The 25,480-nt window shown below is 44.6% G+C and overlaps 1 protein-coding gene across 1 annotated transcript in view; it reads left to right on the top strand.

The window, feature by feature from the left end:
- nid1a (nidogen 1a) overlaps positions 1-25,480 on the top strand; it is a 129,007-nt gene that overhangs the window by 62,562 nt on the left and 40,965 nt on the right. Inside the window, exons 13-14 of the mRNA XM_068020734.1 lie at positions 18,548-18,766; positions 25,021-25,193. Of these exons, the coding sequence (XP_067876835.1) occupies positions 18,548-18,766; positions 25,021-25,193 (392 nt within the window). The remainder of the gene's footprint in view (positions 1-18,547; positions 18,767-25,020; positions 25,194-25,480) is intronic.

The following is a 25,480-nucleotide window of genomic DNA, read 5'->3' as shown; positions in this document are numbered from 1 at the left end:
CCTCTGACAGTGCAGCACTCTCTCAGTACTGACCCTCTGACAGTGCAGCACTCTCTCAGTACTGACCCTCTGACAGTGCAGCACTCTCTCAGTACTGACCCTCTGACAGTGCAGCACTCTCTCAGTACTGACCCTCCGACAGTGCAGCACTCTCTCAGTACTGACCCTCCGACAGTGCAGCACTCTCTCAGTACTGACCGTCCGACAGTGCAGCACTCTCTCAGTACTGACCCTCTGACAGTGCAGCACTCTCTCAGTACTGACCCTCTGACAGTGCAGCACTCTCTCAGTACTGACCCTCTGACAGTGCAGCACTCTCTCAGTACTGACCCTCTGACAGTCCAGCACTCTCTCAGTACTGACCCTCTGACAGTGCAGCACTCTCTCAGTACTGACCCTCTGACAGTACAGCACTCTCTCAGTACTGACCCTCTGACAGTGCAGCACTCTCTCAGTACTGCACTATAAGTGTCAGCTTGGATTATGTGCTTAAGTCTCTGGAGTGGAACTCGAACCCACAATTAAAAATGAACCAATTGTGTATTGTATTGCATATACGTAATATCAGCAAACTAGTTTATGAATTACATACTGTCTAAGTATTGCTGATCCAAGTACATGCCTACTCAGGGGTTGTTATAAACAGACACGCTCTTTTACGAGATACAGACATTTAAAACCTGAATAGTTCAGATTTCTTTGGCGTTGTAATGTTAAAAGTCAAATAGTTTTTTAGTACAAAAACAGCAAAGTTCACATCCTGACCCCAGATCGGGTGGCCAAACAGAAAGTTTTTGTAAAAAATGCAATTCTGTTACAGGAAGTCAATTTTGATTTAAAATATGTTCTTTATTGGGACAATGTCAACATTTTTAGAAATTCAAGTATCAAAGTGTCACAAGAAAGGCATTTAAAGCAGAACCTAACTTATTCATGAGGTGAATAATTCTTCAAAAAGCACATTTTAGAACGTGGAAGGGAGACCAGCAGGACTTGAGTTCAAGCCACTGTGAGGTGGGGGAGGTCAGATTACTCAATAGCATCTTTATTTTTGAATATAGTTCAACTCCTAGATGTAAATGAATACTAAATATTGAGGGATACACTTAGGACATTGTTCCTTTTCAGAGTACATCTCTACAGATGGACACCTCCTTTCCCCCTCACCCCAATCTGTATGAGGCACTCAATCTGAATCACATCTAACTTCCTGACCAAAGGAGGCAGCTGAGAAAGAAGAAAAGGAAAGAACCTTCATATATGCAGCGTCATTCACCACGTCAGGATGTCTCAATCTGCACTCACTGTTGTAATGTAGGATATGCAGCAGCCGATTTGCACACAGCAAGCTCCCACAAGTAACAATGCAATAATCACCAGATAATGATGTTGGTTGAGAAATAAATGTTGACCAGGACACTGGGAGAACTCATCTGCTCTTTGTGAAATAGTGCCGTGGGATCTTTAATGCCCACCTGAGAGGGCTTGATGCAAAAGGCGACAGTGTAGTGCTCCCTCAGTACTGCACAGGGCGTGACAGCTGAATCTTTGTGCTCAAATCTCTGGAGTATGACTTGAACCCTCAGACTGAAGCGAATGTGCGACCCACTGAGCCATAGCTGACATCAGAAGAGTGTGTTCCAGTGCTGCCACTCGTGTCGGGCTGTCTTCAGTTGTCACACTATGATATACAAGTAGAATTATTGTCCCATAATAGTGGGCATGCGGATGAGTGTTTCTGAATGTAAACTTAATGCCACTTGCAGTGTGCCCTGTTAGTTAGACATTTTGCTGCATCAACTGACAAACTCTTTTACATGTTACAAGATACAGACATTTAAAACATGAATACTTCATGACCCTTCAGCTTTCAAATTTTTTGCCCTGTACCTTGTTGGGAGTGTGAACTGATAACGGTGTGGCAAGAATAGCAGAGCATCAGAGACCTTGATAAACAATGGGGCCAGCAGTCTATCTCCTTAACCAATGTGATGATAGGACTGAGGAATAAACAGGAACAGAGAAGGAGTCAAATTGGGTACAGAAAGAAAAATAAAGAGAGGGAAAAAAAAGACTGGACTAAGAAACAGAAAGGAAAAGCAATAAAAAAAAATCTAAAATTTTGAAAATTAACGATTTACTACCTGTATGAATGAGACACCACAGTTTAATTTGATCATTTCCTGGGCTGGAGAAGGTGAGTGGCATTGCAGGAACATAAATCTCCTTGTTGAAAGGGTCCTTACGTACCAGCCCTAATTTTCTGCAGCGAGTTTAATAGATAATTAACGTGCAAATACAACAATTTTGTAAAATTCACAGGGAGGTTGAGGGTGAGCTGCCATGCTCACGAGGCTAAAAGCAGAGCAGCACAAATTGTCCAGCAACTGGTGGCAATTTGCAATACAAGGGGTTTCTCTTCGGTACAATTTGCTAGACAATTTACACATCAATAACGGCAACTGTCATTAAACCAGTGGTTATTTTGGCAACCAAATCTGGACCAGTGTGTTAAACATCTTTCAGAGCTTTATATGCTTTGATTCCACACTGGTTCTTACCCTACAAGCAGAAAAGGAAACTTCAATGAGCATGTGGAAAAAGTCGGTGAATATAATATGTGAGTAAGTGGAGAAAAATTAATCCCGATTAAATGGTGTACTCGGGATAGTTAATTAGCTCCAGAGCTTGACAACATAAAACATGACTGGAGTCCAGACTGTGGTTGAAGATGAAAACTGCCACATGTCTGGAAACTGGAGGGATTCACATGCAGAAGAGAATAACTAAACATTAAATCTGGCCAGGAAATCTAATAATTGTGCTTCAACTCCTGGATGCTTTCACTCCCACACACCAGTCTCTGGAAGTGGAGCTTGGGAGGCAGAAGAGATATTATTATGGGTTGGTCCCTAAACATGGCAATGTTGGCTCTCTTGACACTAGTTCTCACAAGTAGAGCTTGTCCTTTTTGATCATATTCTATATTTGCATCCTTGCCTAAGTGTCCACCAACTAGCCCAATATAAAGTTGGCTGTCCCACTCCCAAACTATTGATTTATTCATTCGTGGGATGTGAGCATCACTGGCTAGGCCAGCATTTATTGCCCATCCCTAATTGCCGTTGAGAAGGTGGTGGTGAGCTGCCTTCTTGAACCGCTGCAGTCCATGTGGGGTAGGTACACACACAGTGCTGTTAGGAAGGGAATTCCAGGATTTTGACCCAGCGACAGTGAAGGAACGGCGATATAGTTCCAAGTCAGGATGATGTGTGGCTTGGAGGGGAATTTGCAGGTGGTGATGTTCCCATGCACTTGCTGCCCTTGTCCTTCTAGTTGGAAGAGGTCGTGGGTTTGGAAGGTGCTGTCTAAGTATCCTTGGTGAGTTGCTGCTGTGCATCTTATAGATGGTACACACTGCTGCCACTGTGTGTCGGTGCTGGAGGGAGTGAATGTTTGTGGATGGGGTGCCAATCAAGCGGACTGCTTTGTCCTGGATGGTGTTGAGTTTCTTGAGTGTTGTTGGAGCTGCACCCATCCAGGCAAGTGGAGAGTATTCCATCACACTCCTGACTTGTGCCTTGTAGATGGTGGACAGGCTTTGGGGAGTCAGGAGGTGAGTTACTTGCTGCAGGATTCCTAGCATCTGAGCTGCTCTTGTAGCCACAGTATTTATATGGCTACTCCAGCTGAGTTTCTGGTCAAAGGTAACCCCAGGATGTTGATAGTGGGGGGATTCCGTGATCATAATGCCATTGAATGTCAAGGGGAGATGGTTAGATTCTCTCTTGTTTGAGATAGTTATTGCCTGGCACTTGTGTGGCATGGATGTTACTTGCCACTTATCAGCCCAAGCCTGGATATTGTCCAGGTCTTGCTGCATTTCTACACGGACTGCTTCAGTATCTGAGGAGTTGCGATTGGTCCTAAACGTTGTGCAGTCTTCAGCGAACTTCCCCACTTCTGACCTGAGTCTTTTAGACTCAGGAGTGGTGCCAGAGGACTGGAGAATTGCTAACATTACACGCTCGTTCAAAAAAGGGTGTAAAGATAAGCCCAGCAACTATAGGCCAGTCAGTTGAACTTCGCTGGTGGGAAAACTTCTAGAAAAAATAATTTGGGACAAAATCAATAATCACATGGACAAATGTGAGTTAATTAAGGAAAGCCAGCATAGATTTCTTAAGGGAAAATTATGTTTAACTAACTTGCTAGAGTTTTTTGAGGAGGTAACCGAGAAGGTTGATGAGGGCAATGTTGTTGATGAGGTGTACATGGACTTTCAAAAGGAGTTTGATACAGTGTCACACAACAGATTTGTGAGCAAACTTGTAGCTCATGGAATAAAAGGGACAGTAACAACATAGATACGAAATTGGCTGAGTGACAGGAAACAAAGAGTAGTGGTTAATGGATGTTTTTCAGGCTGGAGGAAGGCTTGTAGTGGAGTTCCCCAGGGATCAGTGTCGGGACGCTTGCTTTTCCTGATATATATTAATAACCTAGACCTCGGTGTACAGGGCACAATTTCAAAGTTTGCAGATGATATGAAACTCGGAAGCATTGAGAACTGTGAGGAACATAAGAACATAAGAAATAGGAGCAGGAGTAGGCCATTCGGCCCCTCAAGCCCACTCCTCCATTCAATAAGATCATGGCTGATCTGCCCCAGACCTCAACTCCTCTTTCATGCCAGCTCTTCATGGCCCTCAACTCCCCGTTATTTCAAAAATCTATCTCCCTCCTCTTTAAATACTTTCAGTGATCTAGCCTCCACAACTCTCTGGGGTAGAGAATTCCAGACATTCACTACCCTCTGGGAAGAAATTCCTTCGCATCTCAGTTTTAAATGAGTGTCCCCTTATTCTGTAACTATGTCTCCTAGTTCGAGATTCCCCTACTAGTGGAAACATCTTCTCAACATCTACCCTGTCAAACCCCCTCAGAATCCTGTACATTTCAATAAGATAACCCCTCATTCTTCTTTTCTTTTGGGCCTCCTTATCTCGAGAGACAATGGATACGCGCCTGGAGGTGGTCAGTGGTTTGTGAAGCAGCGCCTGGAGTGGCTATAAAGGCCAATTCTGGAGTGACAGGCTCTTCCACAGGTGCTGCAGAGAAATTTGTTTGTTGGGGCTGTTGCACAGTTGGCTCTCCCCTTGCGCCTCTGTCTTTTTTCCTGCCAACTACTAAGTCTCTTCGATTCGCCACAATTTAGCCCTGTCTTTATGGCTGCCCGCCAGCTCTGGCGAATGCTGGCAACTGACTCCCACGACTTGTGATCAATGTCACACGATTTCATGTCGCGTTTGCAGACGTCTTTATAACGGAGACATGGACGGCCGGTGGGTCTGATACCAGTGGCGAGCTCGCTGTACAATGTGTCTTTGGGGATCCTGCCATCTTCCATGCGGCTCACATGGCCAAGCCATCTCAAGCGCCGCTGACTCAGTAGTGTGTATAAGCTGGGGGTGTTGGCCGCTTCAAGGACTTCTGTGTTGGAGATATAGTCCTGCCACCTGATGCCAAGTATTCTCCGAAGGCAGCGAAGATGGAATGAATTGAGACGTCGCTCTTGGCTGGCATACGTTGTCCAGGCCTCGCTGCCGTAGAGCAAGGTACTGAGGACACAGGCCTGGTACACTCGGACTTTTGTGTTCCGTGTCAGTGCGCCATTTTCCCACACTCTCTTGGCCAGTCTGGACATAGCAGTGGAAGCCTTACCCATGCGCTTGTTGATTTCTGCATCTAGAGACAGGTTACTGGTGATAGTTGAGCCTAGGTAGGTGTACTCTTGAACCACTTCCAGAGCGTGGTCGCCAATATTGATGGATGGAGCATTTCTGACATCCTGCCCCATGATGTTCGTTTTCTTGAGGCTGATGGTTAGGCCAAATTCATTGCAGGCAGACGCAAACCTGTCGATGAGACTCTGCAGGCATTCTTCAGTGTGAGATGTTAAAGCAGCATCGTCAGCAAAGAGGAGTTCTCTGATGAGGACTTTCCGTACTTTGGACTTCGCTCTTAGACGGGCAAGGTTGAACAACCTGCCCCCTGATCTTGTGTGGAGGAAAATTCCTTCTTCAGAGGATTTGGACGCATGTGAAAGCAGCAGGGAGAAGAAAATCCCAAAAAGTGTGGGTGCGAGAACACAGCCCTGTTTCACACCACTCAGGATAGGAAAGGGCTCTGATGAGGAGCCACCATGTTGAATTGTGCCTTTCATATTGTCATGGAATGAGGTGATGATACTTAGTAGCTTTGGTGGACATCCGATCTTTTCTAGTAGTCTGAAGAGACCACGTCTGCTGACGAGGTCAAAGGCTTTGGTGAGATCAATGAAAGCAATGTAGAGGGGCATCTGTTGTTCACGGCATTTCTCCTGTATCTGACGAAGGGAGAACAGCATGTCAATAGTCGATCTCTCTGCACGAAAGCCACACTGTGCCTCAGGGTAGACGCGCTCGGCCAGCTTCTGGAGCCTGTTCAGAGCGACTCGAGCAAAGACTTTCCCCACTATGCTGAGCAGGGAGATTCCACGGTAGTTGTTGCAGTCACCGCAGTCACCTTTGTTTTTATAGAGGGTGATGATGTTGGCATCGCGCATGTCCTGGGGTACTGCTCCCTCGTCCCAGCACAGGCATAGCAGTTCATGTAGTGCTGAGAGTATAGCAGGCTTGGCACTCTTGATTATTTCAGGGGTAATGCTGTCCTTCCCAGGGGCTTTTCCGCTGGCTAGGGAATCAATGGCATCACTGAGTTCCGATTTGGTTGGCTGTATGTCCAGCTCATCCATGACTGGTAGAGGCTGGGCTGCATTGAGGGCAGTCTCAGTGACAGCATTCTCCCTGGAGTACAGTTCTAGGTAGTGCTCAACCCAGCGGTCCATCTGTTTGCGTTGGTCAGTGATTATGTCCCCCGATTTAGATTTGAGGGGGGTGATCTTCTTGATGGTTGGCCCAAGAGCTCTCTTCATGCCATCATACATTCCTCTGATGTTTCCGGTGTCTGAGGCCAGCTGAATATGACTGCATAGGTGTTGCCAGTAGTCGTTTGCGCAACGCCTAGCTGTTCTTTGTGCAGTACTTCTGGCTGCTTTAAGTGCTGCGGATGTTAAATCGCTGGGGGCTTTCTTGTAGTTCAAAAGTGCAATGCGCTTAGCGGCTATGACAGGTTCCAGCTCTTCATTATGAGATTGAAACCAGTCTGCATTTCTCTTCGCACTTTTGCCGTAGGTGGTCAAAGCTGACTCATAGATGGCGTCTCTGATGTGGGCCCACTTGGTCTCAGCATCCCCTGTGGGAGTGTTTTGAAGGGCTGTTACAAGTGAATTTAGAAATTTTTGTAACAGCTGTGGGTGAGAAATTCTGCTCGTGTTGATGCGCGGATGGCCCTTCTGCTTGGAATGATGCAACTTCTTTGGTCTGAGTCTAACCTTGCTGCACACCAGGGAGTGGTCGGTGTCGCAGTCCGCACTGTGGAAGCTGCGTGTGATTTGAACACTGTTTAAGGCGGCTCGCCTTGTGACAATGAGGTCTAGCTGGTGCCAACGACGTGATCTTGGGTGCCTCCATGAAATCTGGTGACAGGGTTTAGTGTGAAAGAACGAGTTGGTGATGCAGAGGTTATGATAGGTACACAACTCAAGCAGTCTCTGCCCGTTCTCATTCATCCTTCCAACGCCATAGCGCCCAAGGCAGGAGGGCCATGAGTCATGGTCGGCCCCAACCCTGGCATTAAAGTCCCCCAGCAGGAATAGGTGTTCGGTGTTGGGGATGCTGCTAATGATGTTATGGAGTTGTTCATAGAACTGGTCTTTAGCTTCAGGTGCGGAGCAGAGTGTTGGAGCATAGATGCTGAGTAGGTGTACTGGACCAGAGGTGGTGAGCAGTCGGATGGACAGTATGCGTTCCGAGCCATTTGAGGGAGGCTCTATCATGCTGAGCAAGGAGTTTCTGATGGCGAAGCCCACTCCATGCTGTCTTGGTTCTTCAGGATCCCTGCCCTGCCAGAAGAAGGTGTAGTCTTGCTCTGCTAGAGAGCCACTCGCGGGGAGGCGAGTCTCCTGAAGTGCTGCAATGTCCACATTGAATCTACTGAGCTCGTTGTTAATGATGGCGGTCTTCCGAGAATCGTTGATTTGTGTAAGGTCTTCCGACAGGCCAGGACACATAGTTCTGACGTTCCAGCTTGCAAAGCGAAGGGCTGGTACCTTCTTTCCTTTTTTCATGTTGTTTGGTGCGGTGTATCAGTCCACCTTTCGGGCAATGACCCTGAGCTCCAAGCACCCATTGAAGCAGGCAGACTGTGGCGGGACAGAACCTTATTGACCGGGGGCTGCCCGGTTTGAGGCGGGCGGTAGCTGTCCAGTGAGGTGCAATGACCTCTCCCACCGACAAAGGCAACCCGTGGCGCCCAGTTTCTATGCCAATTTATCTGGACTTATAACCCGTAACTGCTGCCTTCTGTGTTGTTTTAGTCGCTGTGAGGCAACTATGGAGTGACCTCTCCATGGCGCATGCCTGGGCAAATTTATGGAGGTTGAGAATTGCCCAGTCGTCAAAACCCCCCTCTCGGCTTTTCTGGTGGGGTCCAAAGGAGTGCAGGACACGACGTTTGGCACCACTATGGCTGCAGGAACTGCCGGAAACATGCCAAAGGTGACACATGACCGCCTACGGGGTTCCGCTCCGGATTTTCTGTTAGGGTTTACTCCCTTAGCCTTGGTCTCTCCCGAGACGCCCACAAGGCAGTGGGGTTGTTGGGGCCCCTACACAGGTGTAGGATGGTGCCGGTGGGAGGAGGGGATGCAAGGGGGAGGGGTAGAGGGAGGGGGTGGGGGGGGGTGCAGGGGAAGGGGGTGCAGGGTGAAGATGGTGCGAGGGGGGGGCGGGCTGGGACGGGGTTGTGAGGGGGTGAGCTGAGAGGGTGGAGCAGGGAAGGGGACTTCTAAACTCTAATAAATAAAGGTCTAACCTGTTTAGCCATTCTCGATAAGTCAACCCCTTCATCCCAGGAATCAGCCGAGTGAATCTCTTTTGAACTGCCTCCAATGCCAGTATATCCTTTCTTAAATACAGGGACCAAAACTGTACACAGTACTCCAGGTGCGGCCTCACCAACAACCTGTACAATTGTAACAAGACTTCCCTATTTTTAAACTCTAACCCCCCAGCAATAAAGGCCAAAATTCCATTTGCCTTCTTAATTACTTGCTGCACCTGCATGCTAACTTTTTGTGTTTCATGTACAAGAACACCCAGATTCCTCTGTGCTGCACTTTTTTGGAGTCTCTCTCCATTTAAATAATAGTCTGCCTTTTGATTCTTCCTACCAAAGTGCATGACCTCACACTTTCCTACATTAAACTCCATCTGACAAGTTTTGCCCACCCACTCAACCTATCTATATCCCGTTGCAGATTCCTTATGTCCTCATCACAACATGCCCTCCCACCTATTTTTGTATCGTCAGCAAATTTGGATACATTACATTCTGCCCCCTCCAAGTCATTAATATAAATAGTAAATAATTGAGGCCCTAGGACTGATCCTTGTGGCACTCCACTAGTTACATCTTTCCAACCTGAAAAGACCCATTAATCCCGACTCTCTGTCTTCTGTGAGTTAACCAATCCTCAATCCATACTAATACATTACCCCCTAAACCGTGAGCTTCTATCTTATGCAATAATCTTTTATGTGGCACCTTATCGAACGCCTTCTGGAAATCCAAATACACTACATCTACCGGTTCCCCTTTATCAACTCTGCTTGTTATATCCTCAAAGAACTCTAGCAAATTTGTCAAACATGATTTCCCTTTCACAAAACCATGTTGACTCTATTTGATTGCATTAAGTTTTTCTAAATATCCTGCTATTTCTTCCTTAATAACAGACTCCAGCATTTTCCCAATGACTGATGTTAGGCTGACTGGTCTATAGTTTCCTGCTTTTTGTCTCCCTCCCTTCTTGAGCAGGGGCGTCACATTAGCGGTTTGCCAATCCGCTGGGAACCTCCCGGAATCCAGTGAGTTCTGGAATATTTCAACCAATGCCTCCACTGTCTCTGCAGCCACTTCTTTGGATGCAGGCCATTAGATCCTGGCGACTTGTCTGCCTTTAGTCCCATTAGTTTGTCAAATACTTTGTCCCTCATGATAGAGACTGTTACAAGATCTTTCCTTCCATTAGCTCCTTGCTTATCTGATATCTGTGGGATGTTTATAGTGTCCTCCACTGTGAAGACCGATGTAAAATATTGGTTTAAATTATCTGTCATTTCCCTGTTCCCTGTTATCAATTCTCCAGTCACATCCTCCAAGGGTCCCATGCTCACTTAACTACTCTCTTTTTATATACCCGTACAAGCTCTTGCTGTTCGTTTTTATATTTCTTGCCAATTTACTTTCAAAATCAATTTTCTCCCTCTTTTTATTAGCTTTTTAGTCATCCACTGCTGGTTCCTAAAAAAAATTCCCAATCCTCTGGCCTACCACTAGTTTTCGCTGCTTTGTATGACTTAGTTTTTGATTGGATTCTCTACTTGACCACCTTTGTTAACCACGGGTGGTTCATCCTTATCATAGAGTCCCTCTTTTTGACCGGGATAAATTTTTGCTGAGTGTTATGAAATATCTGCTTAAATGTCAGCCACTGCTCATCCACTGACCTTCCCCTTAATCTATTTTCCCAGCCCGTTTTAGACAACTATTTCTTCATACCTTTGTAATTGCCCTTGTTTAAGTTGAGGACACTAGTTTGAGTCCTGAGTTGCTCGCCCTCAAACTGAATTTGAAATTCTACCATGTTGTGATCGCTACTCCCTAGAGGATCCTTAACTATGATATCTCTTATTAATTCTACCTCATTACACATTACTAGACCTAAAATAGCCAGTTCCCGGGTAGGTTCTGCAACGTATTGCTCTAAGTAACAATCCCTGATGCACTCGACAAATTCGTCTTCCATGTTACCTCTGCCAATCTGATTTGTCCAGTCAATATGCAGATTAAAATCACCCATGATAATTGTAGCACCCTTTTTACACACCTCCGTTATTTCCCAATTTATACTTTGTCCTACAGTGAGGCAACTCTTCGGAGCCGATAGACGACTCCCACCTCTAACTTCTTCCCCTTGCTATCCCTTATTTCCACCCAAACTGATTCCACATCACGATCTACTGCACCTATATCACTACTCACCACCACACTGATACCTTCCTTTATTAACAAAGTTACCCCACCTTCTTTTCCTTTTTGCCTATTTTATAAATACCCTTGAATATTGAGTTCCCAATCTTGGTCACCCTGCAACCACATCTCTGTAATAGTTATCAAGTCATATTCATTCATTTCTATTTGTGCCGTCAACTCATCTATCTTGTTACAAATGCTGCATGCATTCAGATAAAGAGCCTTAAGCTTTGACTTTTTGCCATTATTACTCATTTTTAAATTTTACTTTAGAGATACAGCACTGAAACAGGCCCTTCGGCCCACCGAGTCTGTGCCGACCAACAACCACCCATTTATGCTAATCCTACATTAATCCCATATTCCCTACCACATCCCCACCATTCTCCTACCACCTACCTACACTAGGGGCAATTTGCAATGGCCAATTTACCTATCAACCTGCAAGCCTTTGGCTGTGGGAGGAAACTGGAGCACCCGGCGGAAATACACACAGTCACAGGGAGAACTTGCAAACTCCGCACAGGCAGTACCCAGAATCGAACCTGGGTCCCTGGAGCTGTGAGGCTGCGGTGCTAACCACTGCGCCGCCCAATAATTCAAATTCCACCTTCTGCTGTGGTGGGATTTGAACCCATGTCCCCCAGAGCGATACCCTGGTTCTCTGGGTTACTAGTCCAGTGACAATACCGCTATGCCACCGCCTCCCCCATTCTGGTTCTAATTTCTGCTGCACTCTTCTGCTTATACTTTCTGCCCCTTCCTGTCATGCTTTGATTACCGTTTGCCTCTTCACTACCCTGCACATCTGCTCTCTTGTTTCTTTTTGATTTTTTAAACTTCCTTTCAATTGAATCCTCCCCCCCACTAATTAGATTAAAGTCCTATCTTAACCCTAGTTATATGATTCGTCAGGACACTGGTCCCAGCATGGTTCAAATGAAGCCCATCCCAACGGAACAGCTCTCTCCTTCCCCAGTACTGGTGCCAGTGCCCCATGAATCAAAACCTATTTCTCCCACACCAATCCTTGAGCCACATGTTTACCCCTCTAATCTTATTTACTCCTACGCCAATTTGCACGTGGCTGAGGCAGTAATCCGGAGATTATTACCTTTGTGGTTCTGCTTTTTAATTTAGCCCCGAGCTGCTCATAGTCCCTCAGAAGAACCTCTTTCCTAGTCCTACCCATGTCGTTGTTATCTACGTGGACCACGACAACTGGATCCTTCCCCTCCCACTCCAAGTTCCTCTAAAGCCCATGAGAGCTGTTCCTTAACCTTGGCACCAGGTAGGCAACACAGCCTTCGGGACTCCCTGTCTTTGCTGCACAGAACAGTATCTATTCCCCTAACTATGCTATCCCCTATTACTACTACATTTCTCTTTTCTCCGCCCACTTGAATGGCACTCTGAACCACGGTGGTCAGTTCGCTCATCCTCCCTGCAGCCTGTGCCCTCATCCACACCGGGAAGGGGGTTAGTGTAGAACTTCAAAAGGACACAGACAAGTTGGTGGAATGGGCAGACAGGTGGCAGATGAAGTTCAATGCAGAGAACTGTGAAGTGATTCATTTTGGTAGGAAGAACATGGAGAGACAATATAGAATAAAGGGTACAATTCTAAATGTGATGCATGAGCAGAGGGACCTAGATGTACACGTGCATAAGTCATTAAAGGTGACAGGAGAGGTTAAGAGAGCAGTCAGTAAAGCATACAGTATCCTGGGCTTTACTAATAGAGGCATAGAGTACAAGAGCAAGGAAGTTATGTTGAACTTGTATAAGACACTAGTTTGACCTCAGCTGGGGTATTGCGTCCAATTCTGGGCACCGCACTTTAGCAAAGACGTGAGGGCATTGGAGAGAGTACAGAAAAGATTTACGAGAATGTTTCCAGGGATGAGGAATTTCAGTTATGAAGATAGATTGGAGAAGTTAGGACTGTTTTCCTTGGAGAAGAGAAGGCTGAGAGGTGATTTGATAGAGGTATTCAAAATCATGAGGGGTCTGGACAGAGTAGATAGAGAGAAACTGTTCCCACTCGTGAAAGGATCGAGAACGAGAGGACACAGATTTAAAGTATTTGGTAAGAGAAGCAAAGGTGACATGAGGAAAAAAGTTTTCACGTAGCAAGTGGTTAAGGTCTGGAATGCGCTGCCTGAGAGTGTGGTGGAGGCAGGTTCAATTGAAGCATTCAAAAGGGAATTAGATTGTTATATGAAAAGGAAGAATGTGCACAGTTATGGGGAGAAGGCAGGGGAATGGAACTGAGGGAATTGCACTTTCAGAGAGACAGTGCAGACACGATGAGCCGAATGGCCTCCTTCTGCACTGTAAGGGTTCTGTGATTCTGTGAATTGAAGGAAGGTCATTGATGAAACAGCTGAAGATGATTGGGCCTAGGACTCTACCCCGAGGAACTCCTGCAGTGATGTCCTGGAGCTCAGATGTTTGACCTCCAACAATCAGAACCATCTTCCTTTGTGCCAGGTATGACTCCAACCAGCAGAGGGTTTTCCCCCGATTCCGATTGACTTCAGTTTTGCTCGGGCTCCTTGATGCCATACTCGGTCAAATGCTGCCTTGATGTCAAGGGCAGTCACTCTGATCGCACCTCTTAAGTTCAGCTCTTTTGTCCATGTTTGTACCAAGGCTGTAATGAAGTCAGGAGCTGAGTGGCCCTGGCGCAACTCAAACTGAGCATCACTGAGCAGGTTATTGCTAAGCAAGTGCCGCTTGATAGCACTGTTGACGTCACCTTCTGTCACTTTATTGATGATCGAGAGTAGACTGATTGGGCAGAAATTGCCCCTTGGACTTGTCCTGCTTTTTATGTACAGGACATACCTGGGCAATTTTCCACATTGCTGGTAGAGGCCAGTGTTGTAACTGTACTGGAACAGCTTGGCTGGGTGCGCGGCACGTTCTGGAGCACAGGTCTTCAGTACTATTGCTGAAATGTTGTCAGGGCCTTTGCAGTATCCAATGCCTTCAGTCGTTTCTTGATATCACATGGAGTGAATTGAATTGGCTGAAGACTGGCATCTGTGATGCTGGGGACTTCAGGAGGGGGCCGAGATGGATCATCCACTCTGCGCTTCTGGCTGAAGATTGTTGCAATGCTTCAGCCTTGTCTTTGGCACTGATGTGCTGGGCTCCCCCAGTATTTGAGGATGGGGATATTTGTGGAGCCGCCGCCTCCTCTTCTTAGTTGTTAAGTTGTCCACCACCATTCATGATTGGAGGTGATAGGACTGCAGAGCTTAGATCTGATCCGTTGGTTGTGGGATTGCTTAGTTCTGTCTATTGCATGCTGCTTACGCAGTTTGGCACGCAAGTTGTAGCTTCACCAGATTGATACCTCATTTTGAGGTTTGCTTGGTGCTGCTCCTGGCATGCCTACCTGCAATCTTCATTGAACCAGGGTTGATCCCATGGCTTGATGGTAATGGTGGAGTGAGGGATATGCCGGGCCATGAGATTACAGATTGTGGTTGAGTACAATTCTGCTGCTGCTGATGGCCCACAGTGCCTGCATGGATGCCCAGTTTTGCGTTGCTAGATCTGTTCAAAATCTATCCCATTTAGTACGGTGGTCATGTCACACAACACGATGGAGGGTATCCTCAATGTGAAGACGGGACATTGTCTACACAAGGACTGTGCAATGGTCACTCCTACCAATACTGTCATGGACAGATGCGTCTGCGACAGGGAGATTGGTTAAGTCGAGGTCAAGTATGTTTTTCCGTCTTGTTGGTTCCTTCACCACCTGCCGCAGACCCACTCTATCAGCTATGTCCTTTCGGGTTCGGTCAGTAGTGGTACTACCGAGCCACTCTTGGTGATGGACATTGAAGTCCCCCACCCAGAGTACATTCTGTGCCATTGCCACTCTTAGTGCTTCCTCCAAGTGGTGTTCAACATGGAAGAGTACTGACTTATCAGCTGAGGGAGGACGCTAGGTGGTAATCAGGAGGAGATTTCCTTACCCATGTTTGACCTGCTGCCGTGAGAATTCATGGGGTCTGGAGTCAGTGCTGAGGATTCCCAGGGCAACTCCCTCCTGACTATATACCAGTGTGCCGCCACCTCCATTGGGACAGGACATACCCAGTGATGGTGGTGTCTGGGACATTGTAAGGTTCTGATTCCGTGAGTATGACTATGTCAGGCTGTTGCTTGACTAGTCTGTGGGACAGCTCTCCCAACTTTGGCACAAGCCCCCAGTTGTTATTAAGGAGGACTTTGCAGGGTCGACACGGCTGGGTATGCTGTTGGCGCTTCTGGTGCCTAGGTTGATGCCGGGTGGTCCGTCCGGTTTCATTCCTTTTCAACTTTGTAGCGGTTTGATACAACTGAGTGGCTTGCTAGGCCATTTCAGAGGGCTTTTAGGAGTCAACCACATTGCTGTGGGTCTGAAGTCACATGTAGGCCAGACCAGGTAAGGACGACAGATTTCATTCTCTAAAGGACACTAGTGAACCTGATGGGTTTTTACAACAATTGACAATGGTTTCATGGTCACCATTAGACTAGCTTTTAATTTCAGATTTATTAATTGAATTCAAATTCCACCTTCTGCAGTCGTGAGATTCGAACCCATGTCCCCAGAGCAATACCCTGGGTCTCTGGGTTACTTGTCCAGTGACAATACCACTATGCCACTGCCTCTCCAAAAATCTGTTTTCTACAAATGGCAGTTCATGCTGCATCAATTGTTACTTTTAAATCTAAGATTAATCGATTTTTGTTAATCAAAGGTATTAAGTGATAATGGGCAAGAGCAGGTATATAGAGTTAGGTCACAGATTAGCCATAATCCCATTGAATAGTAAAACTGGTTTGAGGGGCTGTATGGTCAAGATTGTCTCAGTGTTGGGAAACCCAACTAGAGGGTGGCGCGCAGGGAGAGGTGGGCAAAGTGAGCGCGGAACCATGTGCCACCTACTGATGTATAGACTTCAGAGAGAAGCCGTAGAGTGGAGATGATGGAGAGGCTGAGGCTTGTTTTATTCTTTTCCTTGGATGATGACCGATGAATGGATTAGGAGATAGTCCCAGAGGATCATACACTGAGACCCCGCTATAATGTGCTTCATGGGTCCACGTCACGTAACCACGTTTAACGAGGTCCTTTCAAAAGCTCCAACCCAGTAGCCAGAACAATAAAACAAACAACATGAAGACTATCAATTCAAACAAATTAAATTTGATTTCTTCTGTTAACAGAAATGTGAACGCATGTGTCCTGTCGGTCATTATTGAATGGATGGGCGCGTGTTGAAGAAATCAGTCATTTTTAACTGTTCACATTTACTCCTCGCCTCTGCATTTGCTAGGTGTAGGATGTTCTGAAGTTGTCATGCTTGCAGCAGTTGGTTTTTCGTTGGCTTCCAACTACCTCAGCGATTCTTCTATGTGAAATGGATGACTGTAGGGGATGATGGCGTCATCGTCATCCTGATCTTCAGCTTGCTGGATGTCTTTAGGGTTTGAGTATGTTACACTGGCCAATATGTCATCATCTGTCATCATCTTGTTGGTAGCTTCTTAGGCGTTAATATTCAATCTTGCATTGGTGTTGACAGTATCTAATTCGGCTCCAAATATGGACCTGGCATTGTAATAGTTACTCTTCAGTAGTTACGTTTGAAGCTCAATATGATGCCATAGTCAAAGGGTTGAATTATTGGATGTTGTGTTTTTTGGAGGATAGACGCGTTTGATGTTCCCGTCTCATGTTATCAGGTTCTCTGGGGATGGATGTGCAGGGCTGTTGTCAAGCAGCAAGATGGCTGCCTTTGGTAGTTTGCTGTGTCTGAAATGTTTTCTGACGTCTGGTATGAATTTAGTGGAACCAGGCTTTGAAAATTGATGAAGTCGTCCAGGCTTTGGTGCTACTTGAATATTGGGATGGTAGTGATTTTAGGTTTAGATGATGGAAGCTGAGTGGTTTGACGAATTTTCTGATGACAAGCGGAGTCAGCTTGTGTCTACCGGTATGGTTGCAGCAAAGAAGGACTGTCAACCTTCTCTTTATCTGTTTAAATCTGGATGTTTTGTTGGTGTTGTTTCTTGTCGCTAGCGTCTTCTCTAGTTACGTTCTGTAGTACAGGGTTGTCTCATCTCAGTTGTAGACGTCTTCTTCAGTGCATTCTCCTTCATGTAAAATCTGTTTTTATTCAGCAGCAAATAATGTTGTGGCTGGCTCATCCACAGACTGTTGTTCTCTTATAGCAAATTACAAAAAGCCAGGCCGGTTCTTGAATCTTGCTAGCCATCCTTTGCTGGCTCCAAACTCTACTGGGGCTTTGGTATTTCCATTCATTTAGTGGCAAAACTTCTTGGCCTGAGCTTGAATAACAGGACTGGATACAGGTATGCCCTGGGCTCTCTGCTGGGTGAACCATTTGTGTAGGGCCTCGTCGAGAGGTGTGTTGTTGGGATTTCAGGCTTTCCTTCTTCCTTGGCCACTTTTATCCATTTCCATCAATACCCTTCTCAACTTCTCTTCATTTTTAAGCCACCCACAACGCGTTGATCCAGCGATCCCCATTCTTTGCGAAATAAATGCTTGCGTAGTCCCTTCCTTGATCTGGTCAATGATTTTCAGCTTCTCGGCGATGATGTAAGATTTTCTCTTTCGTGATTCAGTGTACATGATTTCACGTTGATCGTTGTATGGGTATCAGTGCAAGTTTGACCAGTATTTATACAGAGAAAACTGGTGCCTTAATTAGTCACGAGGCTGCCATCTCATTGGCTGCTTCTAAATCATTTGTGGAGCATTTATACTTCAACACTGTTGTGAAATATGTGATGAAATGATAAACTTACATGAAATTTTTGGGATCCATGATAGACCTGCATTATACCAAGTTCTGCGCTATAGTGAACCGTGTTATAGTGGGGTCACAGTGTAATGGGTGGACATCAGTAGACCTGGAGGTTAGGTGGAGAAGTTGGGTATTCAGGATCGGGTTGGGTGTCAAGGGAGCAGGTGATGAACCTCATAGAAGTTGAGTTGGAGTGTACTGTTCCATATGATATCCATTTAATCATGGATGGAGAATGGACCCTTATTGCAGACTCCCTCAACTGATTCAATCGGTAGGGGCTTTCTGTCTGCCAATTCTCTTGAGGAAAGAACGATGCTGATAAGGAGAGCGATTAAAGACCATGAAAACATAAGGAGCCTGTTTGAGAATATGTTTTTACACAGACATTTTCTGTGTCTGATTGATTTGTCTAGACATCCTAACCTGCCTTAAACTGGTGAGTGAGCCATTCTGTGTGCACTCAGACTTTTTAATACTGCATTTTTCCATTTCTTACTCAACAGGCTCCGAGAAAACGCAATGTGAGCGACACAGGGACAGTGTCCTGGGCAGCATACAGCCAAGAGGAAGCAGGCCTATTGGCTACCATATCCCTCAGTGTGATGCTCATGGGAACTACGTGCCAGTCCAGTGTCTCTCAAACCAAGAAAGCTGTTGGTGCGTGGACGCTAATGGTAATGAAATTGCAGGAACCAGGACTAGCCGAGGAGTGCGACCCCCATGTAAGTACTGGTGCTCTTGGATCAAGTTATTAGCTATTAGAAATGAAAAATTAATGCAACTAATCCGTTGAAATGACCAGTTTGAAACTGGAGATATTTGTATTCGATATTTTAAATATCTGGGTATGATTGAAACTATCACAGGCTACACAGTGTTTACAATATTTGCTTTACAATATCAACAACTTGCATTTTTTTAGCACCTTTAACGTGCTGGAACGTCCCAAGGTGTTTCACAGGAGAGAGGTACCAAGCCAGAGATGGAGACATTAGGACTGATGACCAAAAGCATGGCCAAGGATTTTGAGGAGTGTCTTAAATGAGGAGAGAGAAGCAGAGAAAGGTTCAGCAAGGGAAGTTCAGCGCTTAGGCCCTGGGACGGTTGAAGGCACAGCTGCTAATGGTGGGATGAAGGAGTGGGGCATGTGTGAGATTCCAGAATTAAGTGGAGTTGGAGGCACGTATGTCTAAAAACTTCCATTTGTTGCTGAGGTTCTTGTTCAAGGACTGTTCAAACACCCCCACAAAATCATTCAGCTGCTCACTTGCTGAGAGGCTTCACCAGATGTTCAAAGTGAAAGCTTGAATGTAGTTGTTATCAAAATAGTTTCAGTTGATCCCGTGGGAAATAAAATTGCTCAAAATGTTTACTTCTAGCTTCCTCCTGACGTCCTCACTCCTCGCTTGAGAAAAGCGAAAGTCTGCTTGAGAGTTTGAATGAAAAATTCTCGGACTGCCTGTGGAGCAAATCTACCTCATCCAACGTCAGTGGATACTGATATATTGCCCAGTAATACACTGCAGTTCTCTTTCAGTTCTTATATGGAAACTATAACTGGGCTGCCGTAGTGTGTCCCCACAGAAATGCTGCCAAGGCATTTGGCGGTGAGTTCATGGCCTGCAAAGTTTTTCTTTTCCCTGCTATGTTTACAAAAGAGATGGTATTCCTGGAATTTGCCATCCACTGCAGTAAAGTACTTGTAAATTGGGGTTATTCATAGCACAGCTAATCGAGATGTGAATTTTTAATACTTATAAGGCAACAAGCGTCAGAAAATAAAATCATCACCTTGTTAACCTGTTTGGCAGCAAATTGATGGCTATTTTTGGTCATTTTTAAATTGCTGTTTGAAAAAAATGCTTGAAGCTAGTCTGATCTGGCAAACAACCCCTAGAGGGACAAGTTCTTAAACATTCCTGTAGATGTGGGCTTTTTTTTTTTGTTTTAAAGCACTCTTTTTTTCTACAGTAAACTACTTTGCTAAAGAGAGTTTCCAAATTCAGAGATCAAAATCCTAGCTGCATGGAGCGTTTACACCTTAATAGCACTTGATGTTACAAACCTGTACTTAAACTGAAACTAGCACTTGGTTAACACCAGTCTTCAGTTTAGAGATGAGCTCATGTCCTTCCAGTGTTTGTAATCATTCCCTGTTGTGTGATGTGGAGTCATATGGAGGGTAGGGAACATAATGGTCATGTTAGCCAAGATAATGAAATATATGAACTACTAAATTCCCAGTGGGAAAGTTTAACAATTGTAATTGAATCTGAGGAGTTGTTGAGTAAAGGTTCAAGGTGAGAAGCAATGTTGAAGATTTCGAAGAGAGCATAAAGTGCTCGCATGTCATTCTTGGACACTGTAAACTGAATTCTTAAGTTGTATTGCAGACTTGTAACAGCAGCCTCACCCCCACCAACCCCCAGTCATCTGAAAAACCTCTCTGTGCTCTCCGTAAATTTTAGCTCATGCAAAACTCTGCTGCCTGTATGCTAACTCCCACCAAGTCTCATTTACCTATCACCCCCTGTGCTTACTGACCTACATTGACTCACTCCCAGGCTGATAACACTTCAGTTTCAAAATTCTCGTCCCTGTTTTCAAATTCCTCCAGGGCCTTGCCCCTCCCTATCTCTGTAACCTCCTCCAGCCCTGCAATCCTCTGGGATAGCTGCACTCCTTCACTTCTGGCCTGGTGTATCTCCCATTTTCATCACCACATCCTTGGCAGCTGTGCTGTCAGCTGCCTAGTCCCTAAACTCTGGAATTCTCTCCCTAAACCTTGTGACTTCTTTCCTCCTTTAAGACACTCCTTAAAACCTACTTCTTTGACCAAGCTTTTGCTCACCTGTCCTAATATCTCCTTATATGGTGTAAAGTTTTTGGGTGATAATCCTGTGAAGAACCTTGGGATATTTTACTTTGTTAAAAATGCTATATAAATGCAAGTTATTGTAATTTCTCTCTTATTTCCCTTTCTTTGCCTTTGAACAGCAGCTATTCAGAATTCTGCTGTTCACGCCTCCTCTAGACACATCTTTTGTTTCTTTACTTGTCCCATTACCACTCCCTTTGGCTGTGCACAAGGAAACCTTTTGTCATTTAATCTCTCCTGCCCTCCACCCTATCACAGACCTTCCCTTTTGTTCTTTTCCCCACCCTCCCCACTTTCACTTGCTCAAAAATTATTACATTTCTAATTTTTCTCGGCTCTGATGAAAGGTCACAGACCTGAAACGTTTCTCTCATCACAGACGCTGCCAGACCTGCTGAGTATTTCCAGCACTTTCTATTTCTATTTCAGATACCCAGCACTCGCAATATTTCACTTTTGTATTATTGCAATGAATATGTGTTCCCACTCTGTTTAATCTGTGGCTCATTTCAATTTTTTTATGTTTTGCATATGTTTAATAACATAGCGAGCATTTGTGAGTCTTTAATTTAAGATTTCTAAGTAAAGATTTTACATAAAATTTGCACCACAGAAGCAGGCTATTCAGTTCAATTGGTCATGCTGCACACAGGCCTCTTCCCACATTACTTCATCTAACATTATGATCATAAACCTTCTTTTCCTTTCTCCCTCATATGCTTGTCTAGTTTCATAACATAAGAAATAGGACCAGTAGGCCATTCGACCCCTCAAGCCTGCTCCACCATTCAATAAGATCATGGCTGATCTGATTGTGGCCTGAACTTCACTCTTCTGCCTCCCCATAACCCTTGACTCTCTTGTAGGTCAAAAATCTGTCTAACTCAGACTTGAATATATTCAGTGGCTCAATCTTCACTGCTCTCCGGGGTAGAAAATTCCAAATATTAACAACCCTCTGAGAGAAGAAATTCCTCCTCATCTCTGTCTTAAATGGGAGACCCCATATTTTGAAACTTTGCCCCCTAGTTCTAGATTCTCCCATGAGGGGAAACCTCCTCTCAGCATCTACCCTGTCAAGCCCCCTCCGAATCTTATATGTTTCAATAAGATCACCTCTTATTCTTCTAAACTCCCATGAGTATAGGCTCAACTTTTCCTCATAAGCCACCCCTTCATCTTAGGAATCACCCTGATGAACCTTCTCTGAACTACCTCCAATGCAAGTATATCCCTCCTTAAATAAGGTGATCAAAACTGTACACAGTTCTCTAGGTATGGTCTCACCAATGCCCTGTACAGTTGTAGCAAGACATCCCTATTTTCCTACTCCATCCCTCTTGCAATAAAGGCCAACATTCCATTTGCCTTCCCAATTACTTGCTGTACCTGCATGCTAATTTTTTGTGATTCATGTTCCAGCACGCCCAGATCCCTCTGTATCACAGCATTCTCTTGCCATTTAAATAATCTGCTTTTCTATTCTTCCTACCAAAGTGGACAACCTCACATTTTCCCTCATTAGTCCATCTGCCAAATTTTTGCTCACTCAATTAACCTATCTATATTCCTTTGCAGACTCTTTGTATCCTCCTCACAACTTGCTTTCCTACCTAGCTTTGTATTGTCAGTAAATTTGGCTACAATAAACTCTGTTCCTTCATCTAAATCATTAATATAGATTGTATACAGTTGAGGCCCCAGCACTGATCCCTCTGGCACCCCACTAGTTACAGTTTGCCAACCTGAAAATTCCACATTTATCCCAACTGTTTTCTGTTTGTTAATCAATCCTCTATTCATGCTAATATATTACCCCCAACACCGTGACCTCTTTCTTATCTTGTGTAGTAACCTTTTATGTGGCACCTTATCAAATGCTTTTTGGAAATCCAAATACCATACTGGTTCACCTTTATCCACCCTGCTTGTTACATCCTCAAAGAACAATAAAATTTGCCAAACACTATTTTTCCTTTCATAAACCATGTTGACTCTGCTTGATTGTATTATGATTTTCTATATGTCCTGCTATTACTTCCTTAAAAAAGGATTCTGCCATTTTCCCAATGACAGATGTTAGACTAACTGGCCTATAGTTCCCTGCTATCTGTCTTCCTCCTTTCTTGAATGGAGGTGTTACATTTCCAATCCATTGGGACCTTTCCAGATTCTAGGGAATTTTGGAGGATTACAAACAATGCATCCACTATCTCTATAGCCACTTCTTTGAAGACCCTAGGATGCAGGTCATCAGATTCAGGGGACCTATCAGCCTTTAGTCCCATTAGTTTTTCTAGTACTTTTTCTCTAGTGATTGTGATTGTTTTATGTTACTCCATCCATTTTGCCCCTTGATTTTCTACTATTCTTGGGACTTTTTTTGCGTCGTCTTCTGTGAAGACATATACAAAATACTTTTTCAAAGTCTCTTCCATTTTCTTATTTCCCATTACTAATGCTGCAATCTCATCCTCTAAGGGACGAATTTTTCCCCATAAAGGCATCTATCTTGTTATGCCAGGCCCCCACCTGCCAAGAATAAGGCACATTAATTTTGTCATGAACATTGATTTTAAATTGTTACTGGAGTGAAGAAAGGACTTGTTAAACAGATAAGCCATCGCTGGACAAGACATTTGCATATTAACAGACAGTGTTTGGAAGGACAAAGCAGGCATTGCCTGACACATTCAACCCGCAATGGACTTCTGATCACCAGACGTTGAAGGTGGGGGAGCTCACATTCCAGGTTAACTGCTAAGATGGCCAAATACACAAATGGACATGGTCAAACCAGCTGGTCACATGACTAACCTGCTGGGCAAGCTGAGTTTTTTTGAATTTGTACAACAGTTTGGGCAGAAAGCTGTTTGCTCCTGGACTGAGAAGATCTCTCTCCTGTCTGCTCCCATCTCTTTCTCACAAGCCTCTGAATCCATTGAAGGCACATGAACCCCAAGAGAGAAAAGTCTCCTACAGCGAACAAGGTTTAAGAAGAATACTGGGCCCCAACGAAAAGCAAGATCTAGCTACAATCAAGGACTCTACAATGAGCTCGAAGAACAGTAACAAAAACTCTTCAGATATTGCCTCAACCTTTTCCCCTTTATTTTTCTTCTGCTCTTTTCTGTTTCTATTTGCATGTGTGTATTGCATATGCATGCTAGCGTGGGGCACGGCATGTATCCATAGGCATTAACTGAATTAGAGTCTAAGTTTAATAAATTTCAACTTTTCTTCTTTAAACCTAAGAAAGCCTGTCTGTGCTGGTTTCTTTGCCTTACAATTGGAAAGTGGTGAACAAGGATTCACCAAGGGAGAGCTAAAAATTTAAAATTAAAAGTTTAAAATTAAACCCTGTTACAGTAAGACCAGGTGAAGGCTGAAAGGGAACCCTAGACCTCTTTCTCACCTGGTCATAACAATACTATTCGATTCAACTTCTCCATATGGTGGTGAGTTCCACATTCTAACCAGTCTCTGGGTAAAGAAGTTTCCCCTGAATTTACTATTGAATTTATTTGTGACAATCTTATATTTATGGCCCCTGGTTCTGTCAGCCCCACAAGTGGAAACATCTTCATAATTTTAAAGATCTATTTTAGGTCACCTCAAAGCCTTCTCTTTTCGAGAGAAAAGAACCCCAGCCCATTCAGTATTTTCTAATAGTTTTATAACATCTCAGCTCCGGTATCATCCTTGTAAATCTTTTTTGCACCTTCTCCTGTACCTCATATCTTTTTTGTAATATGGAAACCAGAACTGTACTTAGTAACTAAGTTTCCGCAGTTCTCCAAGTGTGGTCTCGTCAAGGTTCTATATAAGTTCAATATAACTTCCTTGCTTCTCAATTCTATTCTGCCAGAAATGAGCCCCTGTTTGCCTTTATAATGGCCTTGTTAAACCTGTGTTGCTACTCTTAATGATTTGTGTATCTGTACCCCAGATCCTTTTGCTGCTTTATCCCATTTCCAAAGAAGAAGCTAACTGAAGGGGTTAACTTGTGCATTGCCCTGAATATAAGTATTTGTTTAAATGGTGTGATGTACTGTTATCCAAATGTGACCATCTGGTTTCCTTCCACTGTTCTGACAGGTCTTGAGACAGTCAGTCCTACTGTTATAGTTGGGCCCACGACTAGACCAGATGTCATTCCACTCCCCCCAGGCACACATCTCCTCTATGCACAAAGTGGAAAAATAGATCACATCCCAGTGGAAGGTTCCAGCCTGAAGAAAAATGAAGCAAAGACTTTACTCCATGTTCCTGTAAGCAAAGTTTTAAAAAAACAGTTTGTCAAAAGTCTGTTTGAGAGCCACGGTGGTAATAGCAGATCATTTTCTGATTTTTTTTAAAAATGTTTTTAAAAAACCTGCCAGTGATCCAACTTGCATGAAAATGCTACCTTGTGACTAATCTGTTATTAAAACATTCAAGTATCAAGTTTAGGTAATAGCACAAACAGTGTTATTCCAGACTTGGCCATATAATCCACCAGTTCAGTACTGAGGGAGCACTGCACTATTGGAGGTGCCGCCTGTCAGATGCGATGTTG

The sequence above is a fragment of the Heterodontus francisci genome, chromosome 3 (assembly GCF_036365525.1).
Source record: "Heterodontus francisci isolate sHetFra1 chromosome 3, sHetFra1.hap1, whole genome shotgun sequence".
In the NCBI taxonomy this organism is placed as follows: Eukaryota; Metazoa; Chordata; class Chondrichthyes; order Heterodontiformes; family Heterodontidae; genus Heterodontus; species Heterodontus francisci.
The sequence above is the reverse complement of the archived record's forward strand: the minus strand, read 5'-3'. Positions and strand labels throughout refer to the sequence as shown.